The sequence below is a fragment of the Amborella trichopoda genome, chromosome 3 (genome assembly GCF_054954075.1).
Source record: "Amborella trichopoda isolate Santa Cruz 75 chromosome 3, AtrichopodaSantaCruz75HAP2 v2.0, whole genome shotgun sequence".
NCBI classification, from domain to species: Eukaryota; Viridiplantae; Streptophyta; class Magnoliopsida; order Amborellales; family Amborellaceae; genus Amborella; species Amborella trichopoda.
Genome location: NC_142338.1, coordinates 55,877,297 through 55,901,785, shown reverse-complemented (window position 1 = coordinate 55,901,785; position 24,489 = coordinate 55,877,297). Strand labels below are relative to the sequence as shown.

Genomic DNA, 24,489 nt, shown 5'->3' with positions numbered 1-24,489 from the left:
GAGCGGATGACACCAGCACGGAAGTAAGGCGTGGGATGATGAAGAGAGAGAAAGAGCAAGCGTGCTCCTCTTAGAGAGAGAGAGCGCAAGATGATATGGGAGTACCAAAGGGACGTCACCGCTTATTTTGTGGACCTCAGACTATAAGACCAGTTGCATGCAAGAAGGTCACGGCCATTTCTAGCCACACAATGTGTAATCAGGTGGCTAGAGGAGTGTTTATGAATAAATTTTTGTTAGATTTTCAATGTGCTATTTCTATGTCCAGATTTCGCATCTAATAGCTCAATAAGATTGCAGTCTCTCACTATAAACAAACAGTTTAATTGTATACAATTTTCTTTCTTTATGACAATAATTTGACTGGGCAGGTTGCTGGGTTGCAGCTCCCTCCTGACGCATCAAACGTTCATTTCTAAGATAGATTTAAATAAATGGTGCCTCCACTAAATGGTAAATTGGATGGAATACAAATATTTTCGAAAATACTATTTTTAGGTAAAAAATCCAAATGGATGATCGTCATTGTTGAAATTAATCCAAAATCCGTATCCAAAATGGCTTTTTTATTCATCTCTAAGATGATTTTAGAGGGGGTAAAAATCAAAACTGGACCTTTTATTGTACATGGCAAATCACCTCTCCTTCTTTACTTTAGGATTTTATGAGGTTGCTCTCTTATATTCACTTAATCTACTCTCTCTCTCGGGATTTAGTTTTTATTAGTACTCTTCAAACTTGTCCATGACAATTTATTATTTATACAGACAAATACTTAATGGAGCGCGGTTTGTATAGAGCCGAGGCTCTAAACAATCAAAGTGGAGTGCCCTTTTAAATAGTTTAGTGGCTTCAATACTGAAAGTCTATGTGATAGCCTTAAAATATGTTTTTATATCTAATTATAAAATTTAAAGCTTCAAAAATAGTGTGGATCTAGTAGACATATGAAAACTCGAAAATATTGAAAATTGACGGTCAAAAAATGCATCACAAGACGCACTATTTCCAAAACTTAAAATCTTTGTTTTTATTTTTTTATGCCCATGCATCTTGATGACGAGATGATCAATTTGATGATTTTTGGGCATCAAAACAACCTCTTCTAGTGAAATTCTTGAGGTGGGCTCTAATTTGATTGTTTAAAGTCTCGACTCTAGATAAATTCTTTGCATACGTAATTAGTTCATTCCCAATAAAATAATTTTCCAAAACAATTTTCCAGGAGAGACAGCTCACTTATCAGGGACCGAGGTAATTAGCCATTCGAGAAGGTGTGGGAGACACTATTGTAATTTATTTCAAGAATATACTTCTTCTGCCTTGCCTCTTATTTCAATGATTCTTTGTCCTAGGTAATTTTTATAGACCTTCAAAATTCTAAGCAATAATGGAATAATCAGTGTTTTAAATCCCGGTGATTTCCAATTCGGATCGATGATCTGGGTAGGAGTCAGCCAAGATCAAACCGGCTCCAAGATGGTATGGGTCCTAGTGTGGTTCTGCTATAGAACTCCTATTACATGTATTTGTTTTCCTTTTTTATACACTTATCTAATTTTCTATTATGTCTCATAAATCCTTATTTTATTTTATATATTTATAATATTTTTATAGTTCACATATTCGAACCAATCCAAACTCAATCTAAATGATCCAACGATCCGACATAGTTATATGGGTGAACAGTCTGATTCACATATACATGTTTAAAACACTGAGAATAATAGAATATGTGCTCTCAGTTTTTTTCTTTACTTTATGCTGGCCCGGTTGGCTCAATCTGGTTTAAATGAGAGACAAAATACGAGGCAATTGTTGGAAAGCAGCACATGTGAATCAAAGAGAAATATCAGGCCTCCAAAAAAAAAATGAATTTACAAGAAATTAAAACCAATCATAACATAAAGTTTTACGTGGAAAAACCTTCAAATAAAGACAAAACATAGAGCACACAAGTGATACCCGTTGTGCCATAAAATAATTATTACGGGTCTTCCCGACCCAATTAAATGTAACTGCGGGAAAAACTTACCCAAAAAAGAAAAATTTGAAGAAAATGGAACTAAAAAAGAGAAAAATACATATTACCTTGGTGCAATCAATTTCCTCGTCTTCTTCCACTTTTCAACCGACCAGTCCAGCATTTGAAAACCTCAGATCGATAAGCTAGATCGTTCACCCAAAAATTCATATTGAATCGTTGGATTGGCTATGATTTGGATCAATCCAAATTGGTAATATAAAAGAAAAATAGTAAAAAAAAAATAATATTAAAATTAAAATGGGGGTTTATGAAGTGGGGATTTAAAAAACAGCTAGTAAAACATTAGATAAACAAAAAGAAAACTATATATAAATATATATAGAGGGGGATTTTAAAGGGAAATCGGGCCGGGACCCATACCGCCCCAAAACCAGTTCGGTTATGACAGATTCTCATTCGAATCAGTATATCTAAATCGAAAATAGCTGGATTTTAAAACACTGCTTCTCTCCAAATCTAATTGGAGAATACAATCTTCAACAGAGAAGTACCAAGGCCTTTCGAGAGTTGTGGAAGTGCAGTTGCAGAAGAGAAACCCTTTACATCTTAAAAACCCCTAGACGAAGAAACAAAGCTCTTCAACCTCTCTTTAAATTTTTTTGTTCACCCCCTTTAATAAAATAAATAAATTTAACCTTATAATAAAAACCCCAATTCAAAAGTTTTTCTAATCTTAATTTTATTTTCCAATAAATAGCCCACTGCAAATGGAGCTAGAAATATTGTCGCATCTCTGTCTCTTTCTCACTCTCTCTACCTCGATTATTTTGCCTGGTTTATAGCTACATGGAAGCCAAAATCTACCCCGTTCGTTTATAAAGTACACTGAAAATGAACAGTTAGTGAAAGATAAGTGTATATATCAAAGGTATCACCATGTTCTGTAGAAACGGATACATGCGTCTCTTTATGATACAAGTGCATGTGTCAAAAACATTCAATTTAAAAAAATATCATCTAGATATCACATCTCCATACAATATATATATATTTATATATATATATATATGAAAGAGTTTATATAGAGCCGAGGCTCTAAACCATCAAATTAGAGCCTACCTAACAAATTTAATTAAAAGAGGTTGTTTTTATTCCCAATTATCCTCAAATTGATCATATGCACCTCAAGATGCATGGACATGAAAAGAAAATGGACTTCAAATTTTGTGAAATAGTATATTTTGTAATGCATTTTTTGACCGTCAATTTTTAAGATTTTCAAGTTTTTATTGATCTGTCGATCTACATTATTTTATAAAGATGAAAATATATTTTAAGACTATCACAAAGATTTCCAATATTAAAACTACATTTCTCGACACCATTGGAGGGTAGGCTCTAATTTGATTGTCTAGAGCCTAGGCTCTATACAAACCGCACCTATATATATATATATATATATATATATATATATATATATATATATATATATATCTTTATTTTTAGAGAATATGTAATCTTTAACATGGAGATCATGAATATGAAAGGAAAAAAATAAAAATAAATTGAAACCTATAAATAATAATTATATTAAGAAAACATTTGGACTATTAGTTACACTTGTTTTTAGATGGTTTTTAGATGGACCACTTATTTGCATCCATATTTAATATGGATGCTTTATACTTCTGGACCGCATATTGTAAAAATACGGTCCAGACCGCATGAAACAATTTTCCATGAAAATTGATTTGTAGTTTGCATGTCATGACAATAGTAAAGCATTAAAAAATAAATTAAGTCCAAAATATCTTACTTCGAAAATTAAAATTTTATTAATCTAAAATTTCTTATTGTCCAATCCAACATTACATCGTAGCAACATAAAAAAAAGCCAAAAATTATTAGCTAATTATTAATTCAAAAAACAATACCTTTTTGCATGGCTATTGAATAAAATCATAATGTATTCATCTAAAATCATATAATCACACCACCTTCACCCTCAATAGATCCATTTTTTTCTAATATTGGTTCATCATACACCACATTAAGAGGGTCCATATATGTTGTTTTTATTGATGTATGCCTTTCAATATTTGCATTGATTAGATTTATAAGCATCACGCTTTCTCGTGAGCAATCTTAAATTACTACAAACAAATACAAGCTATCAAAAACATTTAATGTTAAAAATTTGGGAGAGGGGCAAGTACTGCACTTTGTAGGGCAAAAATACTGCAAACTTTAAAAATTATCAAATACAAGTATAGACATCCAATACTTGTAAAACTCAAGTGAGATAATACAAAGTATAATGATCGAAATTAGTATATTAAATAAATTAAAATAGAAATTGATTATTGCTATAAATGACAAAACAATATAATCAACAAAAATGGTGTTATATGAAAAAATTGAGAAGGGAAGAGGAAACTTTGAAGAAGATTCATGGGTCCACCACTTGGAGGAGGAGAAATCAAGACTTTGAGAGAGAGAAAAACCTTAAAAGATTTATTTGTGCTTCAAATAAAAGCATATTTAAGAGTGGCAATAGACTCGGGACCCAACGTTCGGACCGGACCTAGGTTTGGGTATGGGTCCAAGTATTGGACCTAAAAATTATTCGGATCCAGGTCTAAGGTATCTAACCAATAATATTTAATAATATTGAGTTAATATTTAAATAAATATAACTATATATTTTAATTATAATATTCAAATAATACATTAATATATTTAACCTAGCATTTAAATTTATTTAAATATATATATTTATTTTTGGGGCACGTTTGGTAGGGTTCGGGTATGGGCCTGGGCCTTGGTCGGATAACTTCATGTCCGAATCTGGCTCAACAAGTTGCAATCCCTAATACAACCCTAGGTAAGAAAAAAAAATATTTTATTTTAATTATTTTTTAAAAATTAAATATTTGTATTTTTTAAACCAAATATTATATATTGAATAATGATAATTCTAAACTTAGAATACTAGCGTACCAGTGGATACCCACTGGGGTTTCGGTCTTAGTGAATAGCTTTGAAACAAATTCCAGCGCATTATTCAAACCATGAGATAGAATAAATACAGCCTGGACCCAACTTTCTAGGCCTTTTTAAACCGGAGCAATGATCCAAAGCAACAATTGTATTATAGTATAATGCAATGTTCTTTCTAAAAATCGTGTTTGTGATATTTGTATGATTCCAAATTTTACACACACACTTTATTTATCTCAATAATCAATCCCCTCCAAAAAAAGTTCAATTTGAACTTTAGATATGGTCAAAATGAATCCCTTTAAAAAACGAATTTAGACCATTCATTTTGTAAATTTCAATATCTTAGCCTTTATAAACTCGAAATCATTTTTTTTCTTCTTTAACATTGTTCATTTAATGATAATAAAGCCATCCAAAAAAATTGGAAATGAAAAAATCTTTCTAAAGTCTAGATATAAACATCTCACCAAAATGAACAACCTATTTTATTGGGCTAAAAAAATACTTTATAGGTTGTGTTTTTAATTTTTTCATTTTTTTGCGATTGTTCATTAGAATGAAAAAAGTGTATATTTCAAAATTTGGATCAAACAATTTCTTTTAAGGTTGTTACATCATATTACAATACAACGGTTGCATGGAATCATTGCCTTTTAAATCGGGTGCAGTTGGCATACGGATGCATTCGTACAGAGGAAAGGTGAACCTTCAAATTTTATCATGGTATATAATTTTGATGTAAAATGTTTTTAGGATTATCTCAAAATATATTTTTATATCTAATTATAAAATTTTAAATTTAAAAAAATGGTTAAAATCAAGTAGATCTATAAACATATGAAAATCTTGAAATTTGAAAATGGACGGTGTAGATAATATGTTGTAAAATGCATTATTTATTAGACTTGAAATCTTTTTATTTTTCATGGTCATACATCTCAATGTCGAGATGATCAATCAAAGGGTTTTTCAATATTTAAACTACCTTTTCCGATGGATTTTTTAGGTACATCCGTAGTTCTACATTATAAGGTTGCATCTTTATATAATCTTTTCCTTTTAAACGGCATCACAACCCATCATTGTCTTTTTTCATCCAGCCCCATGTAAAAGAGTATCTTTATGACAAAAATCCTCTTTCGAAACGCACATTTATCTTTGTTTTACACAATGACATTGGTCCTGGCACACACTGTGTCGGATCGAGTTTTGATCTCTATTGAAGCCAATCTGCTTCTTGTCTCTATTGAAGTCAGTTCGACATACATTGTGCCGCACCAGCTAATGCTATAAAATTTACTTCGCTTTGGCCGAAGCTTTGGGATATTAAGCATAAATCGAAGTGAAGAGAAGCAACGCTTCGGTTAGATTCGGGCCGCTTGGGCTGCTTCAGTCAAAGCTTCAGGGTTCTTCAGTCATAAAAGAAGTACCTATATACAAGTTTTTTTATTTCATTTTTTATTTTTATTTTTTTCATTATTTTTATATATTTTATATATAAACATCTAATTTTTCTATTAATTTTTTTTTTTAAAAGGTCCAAAGTCTTTTCCGAATCTGCTGAAGAACTAAATTGCTTCATTTTTTTCACCAAACTGAAAAAGACTCTGAAGTGAATCTGACAACATTGAGACTTGCTCTTAGTCAATTTTATGCAGCCTCTTCTTTCTTTGCCACATATATTTTATATATAGATATCTAATATTTTATTATTAATTTTTTTTTTAAAAGGTCTAAAGTCTTTTCCGAATCCGCTGAAGAACCAAATTGCTTCATTTTTCTCACCAAATTGAAAAAGACTCCGAAGTAAATCTGACAACATTGACACTTGCTCTCAGTCCATTTTCGGCGGCCTCTTCTTTCTTGTCCACAAGTGTTCACCTATCCAGCGCCACGAGAACTCGAGGAAAAAAAATCCCAAAATAAAATATCTATGTATGAAAAAAAAAAGAAAAAAAAAGCTTCAAGATTGAATAGATCAGCGCGTTTTGACAGAGGGATATCTAATATTGAATAAAAATTTAAATTTGAAAGGCTAAATCTAAGCATCACAAAACTCAAATTTCAAATTTTATAATTTAAAAATAATCACCTGAGTAATTACTATATAGTTCACCAAATTTTAAACTAAAAATTGAACGCGTTTGACATAGGAAGCAAATGCACATTGTGCTCCCGTAGTAGCCCATTGTAATTTTGAAAAAAAATTAGGGATTGTATATAATGAGACCATTTACGTTTGATACAAAGGTGGTCACAGTTATTCCCAAACATCTGATGTAAATTTTGATAGCTTGAATGTGTCATAAAGTCCAAAAAAAATTATTTTGAAGTTTAAGCTTGATCAATAGGATAATTGCAGCCACCCAGTTTCACATCGATTGTCAAAATTAATATGACTTTTTTGTATCAAAAGTAAATAATCTCATTATATACTTTCACAAAAATAAAATAAAAGAGCAGCGTATATGTAATTTTGTGTATTTTTATAATAAAAAATAATTATTTTATTACGAGGTGGATGTAAAAATAATAGTATTAAAGTTAGTGATGCGTTTTGCAAAATTTTGGCTAATTAGTGCGGTTCCCAGTTAGATATTAACGGAGTATCTATAATTATTTCCAATAAATTAAGGCTTAACATAGTGGAGGGAAGGTGCTTGGAATCTCCCGCTGCACCTTACTCTCTCAGCAAGAGAAAGGTTGGATTCAGCGTGAGAAAGTGCTTCTTCGGCGTCGCAGGGGAGAAGGCGCCTAAGCGAGGAGAGAGAGTGCTCAAACCGGCGATGGCCTCTGTAGTCCCATGTTTCATTGTTTTCTCTCTCATCCTCTCTGGAGTTGCAGCTCATATCTATGGAGACCCAATTGCTGAAACCATGGCGGCCGTCTCTGGCTACCCATCTGAACCCACCTCCTGCAGTGAAAACCATCACCAACCTCTGTTTGTAGACAGAGAAAGCTTGCAACGCCAGGTTAGAGAGAGAATGAGGGAGACTTGTTGCAATTGTTTTTCTTTTTCATTTTGATATTGTACTTGACCTCTAGAAATTGTTTTCCCTTTTCAGTTGTTGTTTTCAGTTCAAATCTCGAAATGAATCTTTCACTTCATTTGACAATTTGTCACTGGGTTTTTCTTAATCCCTATGAATTTTGATATAAGTTCCTTCCTACTGCTTCTGATCAACTCCTACAGTAAAAGTCAATTTAATTCATACAGAGTTTACTGTTACCTTATTTCCTGTTAAAAAGATATTGTTTCTTAACAGGGGAGTGTTTTCTAAGGTCTTTTTTTTTTACTTAGAAATGATGCTCAATTGGATTGTGTAAATGGATAATTGATGTGTTACCTTTTGGAATGGCTTTAAAATTTGAGGTTGATAACCATTCAATTGTCTCAACTGGATGTTGCCACATTTTTTTTTTAGATTGATGAGCTATCACAATTCTCGGATGCCCCATCCCCGGCTGTAACTCGCGTGCTTTATAGCGAGAATGATATTTCAGCTCGAAGGTAACTTTTTTAATCTCTATTTGAAAGTATACATAGATTTTTCTTTTGATGATCATCTATCCTATTTGATCATTTTTATTACATGAACTGAATTGCTACTTGACATCTGGAACTAGTTATGTTAAATGCCCTTTTTATGTCGCATTTCATACACTCCTTGAGATTGAACTCTTCTTTACCTTTCTAATTTTAGGTACATCAAGGATCTTATGAGACATAGTGGACTCTCTGTTAGAGAAGATGCTGTCGGTAACATATTTGGTCGTTGGTGAGTTCTGAAAGTTCTGTAACTGAATGGCCTATTTTTACTCATATTCTGATATGCAATGTCTTAGTAATCAGGAAGTCATGTTTTATATTTCATTCAATATCTGACCAAGCTGCATATTTTCAAAAGTGATTTCAGTTTGGTAATAGATGTGTGATAGTATTCGTTCTAGAAAAACTAAAATGGTTTTGGTTTGTGATCTTCGTACTTCATGAATTTTGCAGGGAAGGTTCTGAACCCGAGCTTGCAGGTGTTGCAACAGGGTCTCATATAGATGCCATTCCTTACTCAGGGAAATATGATGGAGTAGTTGGAGTTTTGGGTGCATTGGAGGCAATAAATATGCTAAGAAGGTCCATATTATACTTGTAACTCGTTCTATTTCGCAAATACGGTAGTTTTACTTTTCTCTTTATTGCTGGAGAAAATAACTATAAAATAGATATATGGGTGTGTTCAATGATTGCACGCTACTTGGTTGCTTGGCAAGAGAGAAAATTACATACAATGCACTGTACGGTGTTTGCTGTCTTTGGGGCAGCAGTGGTTGAGGAGCACCTGTCTGATTGCAAGAAGATAAGTTGCAAACCTTCAAAAATTGAGCAAGAAAGAAAAGAAAAAATGGAACAAGCAAAAAAGAAAATGGATAAAGGAAGATGAAGATAGTAAAAGCAGGAAAAAACATTTATGTTTTTAAATAAATCTATCATGCCCTTGTGATCTGTAGAATGAAATGCATTAGGTATTACTTAATGTTGTGTTGGAAATGTAAAATGATACGCACTGAAGATAAGGGATTAGATTTTATATTTTTCCGCATTTTTTAACCATATTAGAGTAAAATAACTTGTTGCATTTTTTTTTTTGAACTCAATGGTGACCATTTTTCAATGATCTTGTGCTAGTCAGAAATATGTCCATGCATCTGTCCATGTACATACATACTTCAGAATAGCTCTAGGAACAAATAATCTGAAATCTAATTGGAACAGGTTTCTATGTTTGTTATTACTACAATGAAGTTGATAAAACAAAATATGGTATCGTGGGATTTATTGAACGATGTCTCACATTAATTACTTGGCAGATGGGGTTTCCAACCTAAAAGATCATTGGAGGTGATAATGTTCACTTCGGAAGAACCGACCCGCTTCGGTATCAGCTGTTTGGGAAGGTCTGTATTACAAATTTCTTCCTTGTAGAACAAACCCTTGCGGTTTCCAATTTCAGTCATTGCGTTTTACACAGTGCTATTTCTCATATCACTTGGTGGAAAGTGTGCTATATAATACAGTGGGCTCTTGAAAACCCATGGTTGTTTTGCGTATACACTGTCTATTAAGTTATGGGGATGATAAAGAATTGGTATCCACCATTTGGGATCATTTCTTCCTCTGGTGGGTCTCACTCTCTCTTATCCACCACAGCAGTGGATGGTGATGGCCCACTTGACTATGGTTATATCACAGTTCATAAATCATAATGTACTTTCCCATCATTGAAATGGAACGTAAAAAGCCTTGGTGCTTTTCTAATTGCCTTGAGACGCTAATAAAAATTCACTTTTCAGTCGTTTAATGGCAGGAAGTGAAGCTCTGGCAGAGGCTCTTAAAGTGACATTTGACAGTCAGAATATGTCTTTTTTTGATGCTGCAAAATTTGCTGGTTATGCTAATGATGGGCAAGACATTTCAACTGTGTTTCTAAAGAAAGGAAGTTACTTTGCCTTCTTAGAGCTACACATTGAACAGGGTCCTATACTAGAAGAAGAGGGCAAGAATTTCTGAACAAACTTCTCTCTTTGATGCCAGTATTCCAGTTTTCTTCAAGGCCCTTTGGTTTTGAAGCATTTTCTTATGCATGATCTTTGAAAATCAGGTGTTCCTATTGCTATTGTGACTGCTATTGCTGCTCCTGCTAGCATGAAGGTGGAATTTAAAGGTAATGGAGGTCATGCAGGAGCTGTGCTTATGCCTGCTAGGTAAATACACTTTTATGGCTTCTGCATACACTTATTTCTACTAGCTAGGGTTTTAGCCAGTTAGGTTTGTGGTTATTGAAGTTCTCAATTTTCTGGATCTCTCTCTCTATCCAGCAGCACTCTTTGATGATTACTTTCTATTGAAATTGTGAGAAATTTTTTTTGGTGTCATGCATTTTTTAGTAGAATAACAATGGCACTTCATCTTATAATCTCGACTTCATTTTAGCAAATATTGGCCAAGACTCTTCCCTATACTCTCATCATAGTGAACAGAAATGATGCAGGCTTGGCTGCAGCAGAGTTGGCCCTAGCTGTCGAGAAACATGTATTAGAATCTGGATCCTTGGACACTGTTGGCACTGTAGGTATGGAGCCTTCTTCTAATGCATAGTTAATAAATTAATTTTCTCTGAAGCTATCTACTCAGATAGTTATCTTTTTAAAGAAATCTATGTACTTGTTTATTTGGTTGCACTTGTGTATACCAATACTTATTGCGCTTATTGCTTCGTTGGAGGATACGGTTTGTGTTGTCATCTCCATGTGTATTCTAATGGCTTCCAGAAACACACCAGGGAATAGATACAAGAAGGTGGTTGAGTGTAAATTATTATGTTATTTTGATGGAATTTTTCAGTCATAGTGAGGCTCCTTGTTCATTTGATATTGGGAGTAATTTCGATCTACTGGTTGAGTGTAAATTATTATGTTATTTTGATGGAATTTTTCAATCATAGTGAGTCCTCTTGTTCATGTGATATTGGGAGTAATTTCGATCTGCTATTCATAAGTTTTATTTTTTAATGCCAGGCATCATAGAGTTACATCCAGGAGCGGTTAATAGCATCCCCAGCAAATCACATGTAGAAATTGGTAGGTTTTATTTATTCTTTTTCAAAATGTTTTGGTAGATTTTCTTTGTTTATTTATTTTTAGGGAAACCTATCAAAATACCCACGAGAGATCCACTATTTAACATTTTACACATTTGTCACTATTTGAGCTAATGATCATGTGTCTTTTGACGGGTATTTTGAAATTTAATTAAACTACATGGTTAAGGTCTTAAATAGTTCATCTCTCATGGTTATTTTGATAGATTCCCCTTATTTTTTATGTAGCCCCATTTTGTAGATATGTTTGCCTATGTTAGTATTTTGATAGGCGTATCATCTTCTTTATTTGTGTTATCTTGATTAAATAGCTGTATTTTCTCCCGTCATTCAATGACATCTGCAATCCTTCTTTCTAATTTTTCCGTTTCATGTATATTGATGGTAAAGCATGGCACATGAATAATTACATATTTGCTCTCTAATATCTGCTAAAAGTGATATAATATTTCCCTTAACAGATGCACGTGACATTGATGAAAAGAGGAGAAATATTGTGGTCAACAAAATTCGTCAATCGGCTATGGACATAGCTACAAAACGGGGAGTTGTTCTATCTGAGTTCAACGTAGTAAATCAAGATCCTCCAGCACAGTCTGATGAATCCATTATTAAAGCTATGGCAAATGCATCGGAACAATTGAATTTGAATTACAAACGGATGATCAGCAGGGCCTACCACGATTCATTGTTTATGGCTAGGTATATAATGATTCCTTCAATAAATGATTGAATGTTCGTATTATTTCCTCCCAATATTTGTTGCTAATTATTGATTTTTTATTTTATTTTATTTTATTCAATAGTCATCTGGCAGGAAGTTTTCAAATACATTAAATTTGAGGATTTGGGGAAATACTAGGACAGTGCATGGAAAACCTGCATATCCATCAGGTGCCTCAGAAACTTGGAAATATCAGGAGAGTACCTGGACCAGACATTGTTGAGACCACTATTTTACAATGGTCTATCATTTGAAAGACTAGACAATGAAGGTATTTTGGGGCATGTATGGAGGGACCAAATTTTGGGAACATGGCCATCTTTTTCCCTCCAACCATTTATTCATAGAAAATAGTCCTGCTTGGTCCACCCCTGTATTCATGTTTGACAGACTTTTCTATCCCTCTTGTCAAATAGGGACACAAAAACATCCATGAACCTGCAAAAAAATAAAAATATAAAATGAAATAAAAAGAGACATGTCTTTCCTTCATTTATCAGTAAGTCCCTTTTTAAATTGGTCTTGGTCAGTCTTCCAGTCATGGGCCTTGAACTCTAGACTGAGGACATGCAATTATTTGAAAATTCTGTGGGCCCGGGTACTTTCCTTGTATTTCAACTGGTTAGACGTAATGAATTTTCTATACAATATAAGAAGTGTTCCATGTACTGTCATGATATTTTAGTAGGAACTGGCACACTGAAAGATTCTTATATGTAGTATTGGTAATAGATTTTAATTATTAAAAGAAGAAAATGTTGCTATTGAATTATTGCATTGTTGTCTTTTGTCCTATAAGAAATCATGTCTATTACAAGCATCTAGTGCCTTTGCGGTACTTCATATTTTATTAACTACCAATAGATTCTAGTGCCTTTGTGGTACTTCATATTTTATTTATCACTGATAGAATATTAAGCCAAGTAATATGTAGAGATATGAAATCTATGGAAAATGAGTATTTATTTTTCTTGTTGAAATTTATTTTTGTAGAATGGTGTATTTTTCCTTGGTTGAATTCATGATTATGTTTTTGTGCAGAATATCTCCAATGGGCATGATCTTCATTCCTTGTTATAAAGGTTTGGATTACTCCTTTTTCGTTTTATATTATTTAGTTTCATTTTCAAGATTCTCATTTCTAGTATTCATGTGGTCTCTGATTGTTGCCATGCACTTTCAATAAGGTCCTACATACTAGGTTTGAATTCCATGCTTATCTTCCTCCCACCCAACCTCCCCCAACCCCTGCAAAAAAAAAAACCTCCACAAAAAAAAGGAAAAAGAAAAAAAAAAAGATCTTACAATTGATTTTAAAGAAAACTATGGCTTCAAAAAGTAAATTTTCCAAGGAGTTTCTGAGCGAACGCATTTATCACCTGGATTTCTTTTTAATTTAATTGCTTCATTTCTTTTAAACCAAATCTCATCTCCAGGAATGCACCTTGCTGCGATCACCATAGATTCAACTTGCGGTTGTATACATTGGATTAGCATTAGGGGTCCAAATTCCAACCTAACTTACCTGTTTTAATCTCTGTATAAAGCCTAACCACTTGAAAAATAGGCATTACTTTATGCAATATTTTCATTGACATTATTTTGGTTTGGATATTTTAGTATTCTTTTACTTCAAATTTTTCTTTTGGATTATTTGTTGAATTGAAAGTTTTTGACCAAGTGGTGATTGTTTGCGTACATTAGAAGGCATATGACATTTTTGAATTCCATAGAGAGGCAAGTTATTGTGCAACTCTTGCAACATTACACCTGTCCTCGAGCTCACTTTTGGCCAACACAATATTTTGTCATTTGCTATGGAAAAAATGCAAAATATCCCTCTGTGTAAGAGAATTTTGGTTGGATTGTTACAAATGTTGTGCGGTAACAGTTGACTTGAGCACGTACCTGAGGAGCCTCTTTGCATTTTCCCCAGGCAAATGACAAAAACTCTCCTGCCCATGGACAATTAGCAGTTGCACTAGAGGACTGTTACAGCTTACCTCCACCCACCCTCCCATTTTCAGGATGGAATTCATTACTTCTAGGACAGTTCTGAAACCATGTTCAAATTTAGTGCTAGATTTCTTTAGTGGAAGCTGTTTTAAAAGCTCCAAGGGTGGTATAATGTATGTTGAGAGATGGATATAATGAATTGGTGTTTGTTGGCACTACAGTGTGATTTCTCAATCTTTTGTGGTTTTGCAGGTTACAGCCATACGCCTGAAGAGTATGCCGCCATCGATGACATAGCAAATGGGGTGAAGGTATTGGCTTTAACCCTCTCCAAGTTGTCTCTAAGCTAAGATGAATTGTCGTCACCTTGCCAGTAGACAGTAGTAGTGAAATACTTCACATTTTCAACGTATATGAATACTAGTACATTATTTGTAGATTGTTCAATAATTGGCAGCTTTTTATGGGTTTGTATATTATCTTTGCCCATATATAGTCAAAGATTACTGGGGTACTCTCTCTCACACACACACCAGCGGCCCACTTACTCATCTGGTCATAATTGTGTGCATGGTTTGCGGATAATTCTGAGGTTATGTATAGTGCATCTTGTGTAAAGAGGCATGCTCCTTGTATTGTCGGATAGTGTATCGTCTACAAACAGATACATCCGCTCACTTTATCACTTGCACATGATCCTACATAATGAGTCAGGGACTATGTACAATGAGCACAGTCAATTATTGGATAAAAGCTCCACAGCCTTCCAAGCCATTAGATGTGAAAAGTGGTGGCTGGAATGTGTCATTCTTCGTGGCTGGAGTGTTTCATTCCTATGCTAGAAGTCCGTTAATTTTTTGGCAGATTTTGAGTGGAGGAATGAGATGATCCAGCTGTGGCTTTTCACATCTAATGGTATGAGGGGGTGTAAAATTACAGAGCCAGAGAAAATATGTTGGATATGGTGTTATCCAAAATCACTCAAAATAAGGAAATCTCATATTATGTGGGATTGTGATTGATATTGAAATTGATATGGATGAGTTGATTGATATTGAAATTGATACGGAAGAAAATAGAAATCCAAAAAGATTAGGACAATTGGATATATCTCTTGGTCTTTTAGAATGTATATCAATGGGAATTTTCCTATTTATTGGGGATTTCTAATGATATATAAAGGGAAATGATGGAGTAGGTCGGCTCGCCTTCCGTGTTGAAATAGGCTCAACAGTCAGGATTTTGTAGGAGGCCATCCACAACTGTGGTGGAAGCTTGAGAAATTCGTGGTTTTGAAAATGTAAACCTAACAATTGACAAAACTGACATCAAGATTCCTCTCTCTCTAAACCGTCTATCAAATCTCTATAAACCCATTTGTCTCTCTCTTCCATACTTCATTTCTCTCTCTCCAACCCTATGCCATATCTCCTATTCATCTGCAACAAAAATTCCTACCCATCTTAAACCTATCCACAACTCTCTTTCTTCCTCACTTCATCTCTCTATCTCTATCTAACCCTCTGCATGTGGTGCACCCATCGTCATAGAAAATTAATTGTTATTTGTGAGTGTGGCAGAGAGAGACTATTTGCGGAGGCTTGGATAGAGAGAGAGGCAAAGTGAGGAAGAGCAAGATGTGGATACGCATGAGATGAGTGGGAATATTTGTTGTGGATGGGTAGGTGGTATGGCGGAGGGTTAGAAAGAGAGAGTGACAAAGTGAGGACAAGAGAGATACTGATAGGTTCAGAGAGATACGGCAGCGGGTTTAGAGAGAGACGAAGTGAGAAAGAGAGATGGATGGGTTTAGAGAGAGGAATCTTGATGCCAGTTTTGTTAGTTGTTAGGTTTACCTATTCAAAACCATGAATTTCTCAAGCTTCCACTACAGTCGTAGATGACCGCCTTCAAAATCCTGGCTGTTGGGCCTATTTCAACACGGTAGGCGAGCCGGCCTACCTCATCCTTTTCCATATATAAATATAAGAGAGAAAAGAATATGTTTACTATATTTGGATTACCATATGAGAGAGGTGTCTTCGTTTAGAGAGGGAAGCATACCTCTTGTGCATGAAATGCAATGCCTCCACTTAAATAGAATAGAGTTTTTTCTGTAAAGAGAAATGCTGTGATGGTGCCTTTTATGTAGTGAGAGGCTAATTTTTTGTAGAGAAGCAGTTTCAATAGAGATTTTAAGTGGTTTTTCTTTTTAGTGAGAAAAATTCTCGGTTGTTCTTAAACAGTGTTTAACTGTAGAATTGAGATGAGTCTCTTCCTAGACGGTGGTGTGGTTGTGGAATAGAGATAGGAGATGGTGGGCAATGCCAATCAAGAGAATGAGTCTAAAAGGGTTTGCTCGATTAGGTTTGGTTAAAGAGATAACACTGAGTCCCAAAATCTATAATGTAATTTTTATTGGCATAATATTAACATAATGTATTTCAATTTGTCATGTCCGTAGATGTAGACCTTATGGGGTGAACGATATAAACTTGTATTGTTGTGGCATGTGTGTTTCATGTTTTATTTCTTGTATTATGGTTGGTACTCTTGTCTATTTTGTTTTTAGCTAGATAAGTAAGCCTTAACCTTATACAAACTGCATCCATAAAGAAAACCTCACAAGATATGGACAAACACGTCCCTGCGCCCATGCGTGAACAGAAGAGCAGAATTCAGTTCATCTCTCTCCAAAAACACACACGCAGTCAAATGAAATTAATCAGGCCTTACTTTACGTCAAGACGGGGAATGGTTATTAATAACGTAAAGAGTCATTAAGCAGGTGAACACATCTCTCTCTCTCTCTCTCTCTCTAAAAGCGGGTTACTGACTTACTGCTGTACTTGTTAAGCCAAATACCACTTACCTTAATAATCTAGAAAATAGCTAAAAAGACTGATTTTTAGGAAATCTTAAAGAGAGACGAGAATCCATATATAACGTTCAAAGAAACTTTTGGAAGTTGGAAATAGCTCAGCCTCTTTTGTCATTGTGCCATCCGATAACAAATATGGTGGGGATTTCTTAAAGGGTGCGGTTTGAATGGAGCCTAGGCTCTACCAATCAAATTAGAGTCTACTTTGATAAATGTGGTTTCAATACCGAAAATCTTTGTGATAGCTTTAAAATATATTTTTATTTTTATTTATAAAGTTTAAAGCTTAAAAAATAGTGTAGATCGATAGATATATGAAACTTGAAAATCTTGAAAATTGACGGTCAAAAAATGCGTTACAAAATACACTATTTCTAAAACTTGAAATCCATTTTTTTCTCATGTTTATGCATTTTGATGTCGAGATGAGCAATTTGAGGATATTTGGGCATCAAAACAACTCTTCTAGTGAAATTTTTGAGATCGGCTCAAATTTGATTGTTTAGAGCCTTGGCTCTATATAATTTTTTCCCTCTCTTAAGAAGGGCGTGGTTTACATGCCCACATATTGTAGAAGTGCGGGCTTGGTAATATCTTTTAAATATAATTTGATTCTAATTTTTAAATAATATATAATCTTTAACATGGAGATCATGACTATTGTTTTTTTTTTTTTTAAGCGTATAAATAATAGTTATATTATGAAAACATTTAGACCGTTAGTTACAATTGTTTTTAGATGGACCACCTATTTAAATCTATTTTTAAGATGAATGCTTTATACCTTTAGACGACATATTGTAGAAATGTAGTCCAACCCACGTGAAACAATTTTCCTTCTTAAAATGCTCCTTATTTCACCTCTAATAAACTTGCTGCAAATCTTTGTTCTCCTCGCTTTACGGTTATTTAGTCCAAGACAAAAAAAATTTCACAAATGATTTTTAAACAATGTTTGAAAAGTCGGCTGACGTTTTTAAAATCGACTGACTAACTCGAAATTGGGCATTGGCCGAGCCTAAGTAGGGTCGATTCCAGAAGCCATGTATCGTGGCATTAACTAATCGGACCATTTATTGTACCAATTGATCAATTTACACACTAGTAAGCACTAATTTGGTCAATTTGCACACTAATAAGCGATTTATTGAAAAAACAGGTAGATTTTTATACTGTTGTAGAGCAAACATGTAAAGAGCTTTTTGCCGGTCGAATATAGTACTTTGTGGATTTTTACTTGTTTTGTAGATTTCTACTGTCTTGTTTAAGTGTTTGAGTTCTATTATTGAGGTTTTTTCTCTTCCTAATATTGAAAAGAGATGTGAAGAGAATATTCATCATATAGATAAGATTTTTATGCCCTTGGGGACGTCTATAAAATTGACTTTTGTGTTGTAGGGGGCTCAATCAGACCCCAAAGCTTTGTGCATTCCAGCATCATACCATCTATCTCTCTCTCTCTCCGCACAATGAGTCTCTCTATACCCCAATCTCTCTCTTTCTCTCTTGGGTTGGGGTAATGTTGCCCAACGTCTCTCTCTCGGGTCTATGTGCCCAACCTCTTTCTCTGTGTTGGGGCAGGGCTCGCACCAACCTCTCTTTCGCTCTGCTCTGTTGGGGTAGGGGCCTGCCCCCATCACTCTCTCTCTTGGGTTGGGGCAAGGGCCAGCCCCAACCACTCTCTCTCTTGGGTTGGGGGTATATGCCTCAATCATTGATCTTACTATTTTTTAACAGTATTTTTTTATTATTGTGCGATATGTAGTCTCCTTCAATTATAGTTCACCGCCTAAAATTTTTGTCAAAAATTATGCCTATAATATATTTTTGTTTCACTTATTTTATGTGACTATAAAAAAAGACAATATATGTAAAATTTAAACATTGTTATAATCTTCTTATAATTTTTTTGAGATTTTTTACCTTCATTGTTTTCAATATAAAACTCAGCACTAATCAGCCGATTACGTCGGAGTTGGTCCGACTAATCGGCTCAGGCCATGACTGATTATTCGTGCCGACCCGTTCTTTCCAACGCTGATTTTAAACCGAGCTGAACTAGATCCCATCTCTTTGTACCGCGCCCATGCTAATGCTAATGCTGTTGTTTTTTCCCAAGTTTTCCTCTGCCAATTATCTCTGTTTGACATTTTTCAAAACTTACCGGGATGTGCGCACACTTGCAAGAATGACCAGCCCATGTCGCAAAACTTGCCACTAGTGTTTAGGTTGTCGTCCGAGGTATTTGGACTCGGCTATTGTCGAGTGAGTACTTAAATAAAGCAATATATAAAAAAATTAATAAAAATTATATTCAATGCTAAAATCAATATTTCCACTTGTAATTCTAATATTTATTATGATGTTTTGTGAGCGTTTCGTATTTTTATAATCTCTTTTTTTAATGGATTTTTTTAAAATGTTTCGAACTATAAATCAATTTTCTCCAAAAATTTATGAAAATACCCAAAAAATAATAATCTATTTGATAGTGGAATTTTTTTTTATATAAAGTTGACAAATTAAAATATAGAATTAATGTGCACCTCCAAGATCTTTCAAAAAATGTTATTTTGATGTTGGAAAAGCATCCGATTCTTCATCTCAACCTTGAGATGTATATATATATATAGTGAAAATCAGAGATTTCAAGATTTAAAAATAAGGCAGTTGCAATATATGCTTGCAATCTTATACAAACCACACCCTTCAACAATATACCGTTTTAGAATAATTCCAGGTCAATATTATCGTTATCAGTATTTTAAAATTAAATCAAAAGATAGGGATAAAATGTTAGATTGTTAATATCTCATAAGTAATTTGGCAAAACTTTGTTTTTGTTTTTTTGAAATTTTTTTGAAATTTGTTTCCCATCTTATTTGGGCTTTTAAATGTCTTTAATTTGCTTTGATTTTATTTTATAGGATTGTCTATAAAAATACCATTTATTTTTTTATGCATGGAAGTCACCATCATTCTTGTCCCTTAAATTTCAAAATGGGTGGTCGTAAGAATATTATTGAATAGACACAAAGTTTCAAAAACAAAATTCTCGGACTTTGTAACTCACCCCAAGCCATCAACATTCACATGTAATGATTGTGACTTCCATAAATAAAAGATAAACAGCGTCTTTATAGACAATCCCTTATTTTATTTTAACAACTTGTTTTTAACTCGGTCCCATCTGAGTTACTCTGCTTGGGCAGGGCCGAGTTCCTGAATATTGCATGCTACAAAGAGAGAGAAGAGAGATAGAGAGAGAGAGAGGGGATTAGGGTCGGTTTGAAGATGGTTATTCGAATTGGCCCCAACTATGACAATCATGTTCTCCACAGGGGCTTTTCTTTCGCTTATTTAAAACAGAATGTGTGTGAGAGAGAGATGGCCGACGAATTTTTACACTTGCATTTCCCAACTGTAAAAGCAACAGGTATTCAGTCAAATCCTCAACTCAATGCGAAGCCTCATCTCAGCTCTCTGACTTCAGTCAATATTAGTGAAAAGAAGACAAAACAAAGCCCCCAAATCAGAGTGACCATCTAACAAGAATGCTCAACTAAAGACTGATCCCTCTCCAACTCTGATCATCGAAAGCACTGAATCCATGTGTGCCCACAACACCAATCATGAAACCCATCCATCCGCATCCAATTCATTCATTTTCATAGGCCTCCGGTGACTCTGGGGAAGCAGAACCCTGACCGAGCACTTGATTGAAATTCTCAGTCTTGCCCAACACCACCTCCATCTGTGAAAGCAGATAAAACCCACAAAAAGAAGGCAGTCAAACACTGTTAAGCCTAGAAACCATACAAGCTGAAGGCCTCAAATGTTCAAAATCGGTGCTAGCTGTGTGTGTGTGTGTGAGAGAGAGAGAGAGACTAATTCAGGGAATAAATTTCTTTAGGAAATCTGCACTCACTCTGGCTTTCTGAATAACACGGCCCGTGTTTCCATCTATCATGCTAATACGTGATGTCAAGATTTCTGTGGAAAGCAGGGGCATTCCTTACGCATCAGAGAGCTAATCAGTTGATATTTCAGTGTGTGTGTGTGAGAGAGAGAGAAATGAATACTCTTCTGAAATGCAAAGCCATTGTTTGTCAGAATCTCGGAAATCATCACAACTGAAGTAATAGCTGCATATTCCAAATGGAATTATAATGATTACCACATTATACCGCAAGTAAACAGCAATAAGGTATTCAGAAATTTCGGAATAATGAAATAAATGGCCATTTTTAAGCCTCTGATTTCACATGAACATCATTTATGACACCATTGATGATTCTATACATGCATTCACTGCCAACTGAAAGGGAATTCAGGCTTTCACTCTTCAGAAAGATCTCTTAGCCTCCATTAAACATCCAGCATGGCTTTAATGATGGGCAACCTAAGCAAAATTGACAGTTCTTTACTAAGCAATATGGTGCTGGGTAACATTTTCAGTAGAACAACAGTGAACTACTGCCTATGAAGCATGCTCACTATATCTAACAACATGATAGGGGAAATGCACACCAATCAGTAAAGAAACTCAATCACGGGTTTTTCTTTGATTAAAGTCACTGTTAATTGTTCTCAAGATGACTCTGATATAATTATTTAAATCCAAAATCAGAAGTTTAAGCAACTAAAGGGAACTGATATCAGTAAAAATAACTGAGAAGCCAGTCAGTGATACAATCTCTTCCAACAAAGGAAAGATTTCCCATAAAAAACAGCTCACATAAAATATGCCGGTCCCTGACTAATACACAGCGGTGCATCATGGCTGATGGCTGTTGATGCAATACAATGCATAGCTTGGCATTCACCCAAAAGCATGCTTTAACAAAATATATGCTAATAGTGTGGAGACCTCTCTCTCTCACACACACACACATACACCCACACCCACCCACACACACCCACACCCCCACCCACCAACCCACCCTGACTAATACACAGGGGTACATCATGGCTGATGTTTATTGATGCAAGCAAATACAACGCATAGCTTGGCAATCACCCAAAAGCATACTTTTGTCAAAATAAATTCTAAGTGTAGAGTCTCTCTCTCTCTCTCTCTCTCTCTCTCTCTCGCTCTAGCGAGCGAGCGAGCACGCGACTGGCGTGGATTCAGCGAGACGTAGTTTATACTTGTGAGAATTTGGAGTGTGTTCTTGCTGAGTTCTTTGGAGTTTTTAGCTCTCAACAAATGATTGCAAGTTAAAAACGTGGGGGACCTATCCACTGGAAGCAAATGTCGAAACTATTCATGGTTGGAAACACAAAGGAGACCTTATCATGCCTCCTATGAACCTAAATTGTGTAGTGAGATAAATAGGTCAATCTTTCTCTTACAAAAACATGTATAGCTGGAAAATTCTTTCATGTATGGTAAAGAAACAAAGTGGGTAACAGAACATGGTTATGAATGAGATGTGATGCACAAGAATAAAAAAAAACAAAAAGTCTCCGATTAAAAAGAAAAATATACAAAAACAATGTATCAGATGGAACCAAGAAACAAAATCAGATTAAGAGAAATAAAAACGTAGGCATAAAAGAACATTCAATATTGCACATGATTCTGCATGATGAAGCACTGATTCTTTCGATTTGGGACAACTATAAAAAAAAATATAAAAGTTTTGCATAAGAATCCATTCATGCAGGTACCAAGCTTAGAAAACACAGGAAAATGCAAACAATGACTGATTCAGTACAAGACCATACCAGTTCCAAGGCCAGAGATAACAACTTCATCATTGTGTTTCAAGCGCCTCTGCAACCGATTCAAAGCAAAATCAGTGCCATGTAAATCAAGAACAGGGCAATACAATTTGAGACACAATCAAGAACTCATCAACAAAAAAGCCATTGAGTAACCATAGAAGAACTTAAAAACCTTGAAATTTAAAGATTAAGCATAAAGTGGAAAAAAATTGAACAGATTGAAAAAGAACACAGCAAAAAGATGCCAAGGCTGAATCAGAGCCATTCAACTACAAGAAAACTCTGGCAATTAAATCAAAACCAAAAGACATAGAAATCTGAATCCCATATAACAAATGCAAACGAATTGGCCCATTTCTTAAAGAACAGCGCAAGAGATTATAAAACGAAAGCAGGTCAATTCTCCGACTAAAAAGCCAACAGGCAAATGAACCAAAACCGAAAAACAGAGAAAATCTAAACCCTTGACCTCAACTTGAAAGAAATTGGCCCGGTTGAAAACGAACAGAGCAATTACATCCCAAACTCAAGAATCAAAACGACGCAGCTTAACTGCCGGAAACCAACCAAGCAATCAAAAAAGAAACAGGAAACCCTAGAGAATCTAAGCCCTAGAAAGCGCCACTTAAACTAACCTTAGCCACGTCGACATAGAATAAGATGGGCTTGTTGCGGGCAACCGTAATCTGGTTCCTTCGGTTGTCGCAATTGGACTCACGCTTTGCAGCTGAAGCAGGAACTGCACCACCACCCGCCATTTCTCCCAAGGAACAACAGCAGAGAAGACGAAATCCTGGCACAACAAGAACAAGAATCAGAATCAAAGCGAGAAAAGAGAAGAATCCAAGCAAGAAGAAGAAGGCCTGCAACTAACTTTAGCGTTAGGGTTATGGTCTGTGGAGTGAGGGCGGGAAAAAAAGTGATAGGACACAATGGCGAGAAGGGGGCGTGCACAAGATTTATATATAGGTTTTGGCGGGACTTCTGCCACGTTGAAGAGTCGACACGTGTGATGGGGCTGTTTGGGTGGTTATTCGAATTTATTAGTCCGTTTTATTGGTCTTCGAGACCATGAGGCCAAAGTGTTCAGAGGTGAATATGTCGAGGCCGTTTCTGAGTGTGCGGCTAGAGTGAGTTGTGCGGCTAGGCTACAGAGACATCTCTTACCACAATTCTATAGAGAGAGCGAGGGCGCCCGCATCTTGTTACAATTCACAAATGTCCACTTTTTGGTGAGGGAAAGAGTTTATATACAATCAAATTAAGGCACACCTCAAAAATTCACTAGAAGAGGTTTTTTTTCCATGCCCAAAATTCTTCAAATCGATCATTTCGACCTCAAGATGTATAGCCATGAGAAAAAAATAGATTTCAAGTTTTGGAAATAGTGCATCTTGCAAGAAAGATTAAAAAGTGTTCTTCCTATTGTTATATGAAAAAAAGCTTATGATAGAGTGAAATAGGGTATTCTTGATAAAATATTGTACATAATGGGTTTTGATTTGAATCGGAGGAAATGGGTTTCTTTCATCGGCTCACTTTTAAATTCTGG

The 24,489-nt window shown here is 34.9% G+C and overlaps 2 protein-coding genes across 4 annotated transcripts; one reads left to right on the top strand and one right to left on the bottom strand.

The window, feature by feature from the left end:
- Nucleotides 1–7,634: 7,634 nt before the first annotated feature.
- Nucleotides 7,635–14,856, top strand: UAH (ureidoglycolate amidohydrolase). Its single transcript, XM_020664583.2, has 12 exons — nucleotides 7,635–7,962; nucleotides 8,416–8,501; nucleotides 8,695–8,769; nucleotides 8,994–9,122; nucleotides 9,857–9,943; nucleotides 10,340–10,542; nucleotides 10,648–10,710; nucleotides 11,038–11,118; nucleotides 11,564–11,626; nucleotides 12,108–12,348; nucleotides 13,412–13,452; nucleotides 14,579–14,856. The coding sequence occupies exons 1-12, from the start codon at nucleotides 7,777–7,779 to the stop codon at nucleotides 14,674–14,676; spliced, it is 1,353 nt and encodes a 450-aa protein (XP_020520242.1). The 5' UTR covers nucleotides 7,635–7,776; the 3' UTR covers nucleotides 14,677–14,856.
- Nucleotides 14,857–20,597: 5,741 nt separating this feature from the next.
- Nucleotides 20,598–23,892, bottom strand: DAN1 (Alba DNA/RNA-binding protein). Of its 3 annotated transcripts, XM_020664482.2 has the most exons (6): nucleotides 23,812–23,892; nucleotides 23,573–23,730; nucleotides 22,938–22,986; nucleotides 21,290–21,352; nucleotides 21,136–21,200; nucleotides 20,598–20,961 (listed from the first exon to the last, which is right to left on the bottom strand). In XM_020664482.2, exons 2-6 carry the CDS (start codon nucleotides 23,693–23,695, stop codon nucleotides 20,866–20,868), a joined length of 396 nt encoding a protein of 131 aa, XP_020520141.1. In that variant the 5' UTR covers nucleotides 23,696–23,730; nucleotides 23,812–23,892; the 3' UTR covers nucleotides 20,598–20,865. The 3 variants fall into 3 exon arrangements, with proteins under 3 accessions (XP_020520141.1, XP_020520142.1, XP_020520143.1); XM_020664483.2 differs by lacking the exon at nucleotides 21,290–21,352 and having other exon boundaries at nucleotides 21,136–21,221; XM_020664484.2 differs by lacking the exon at nucleotides 21,290–21,352.
- Between the last annotated feature and the right edge of the window lie 597 nt (nucleotides 23,893–24,489).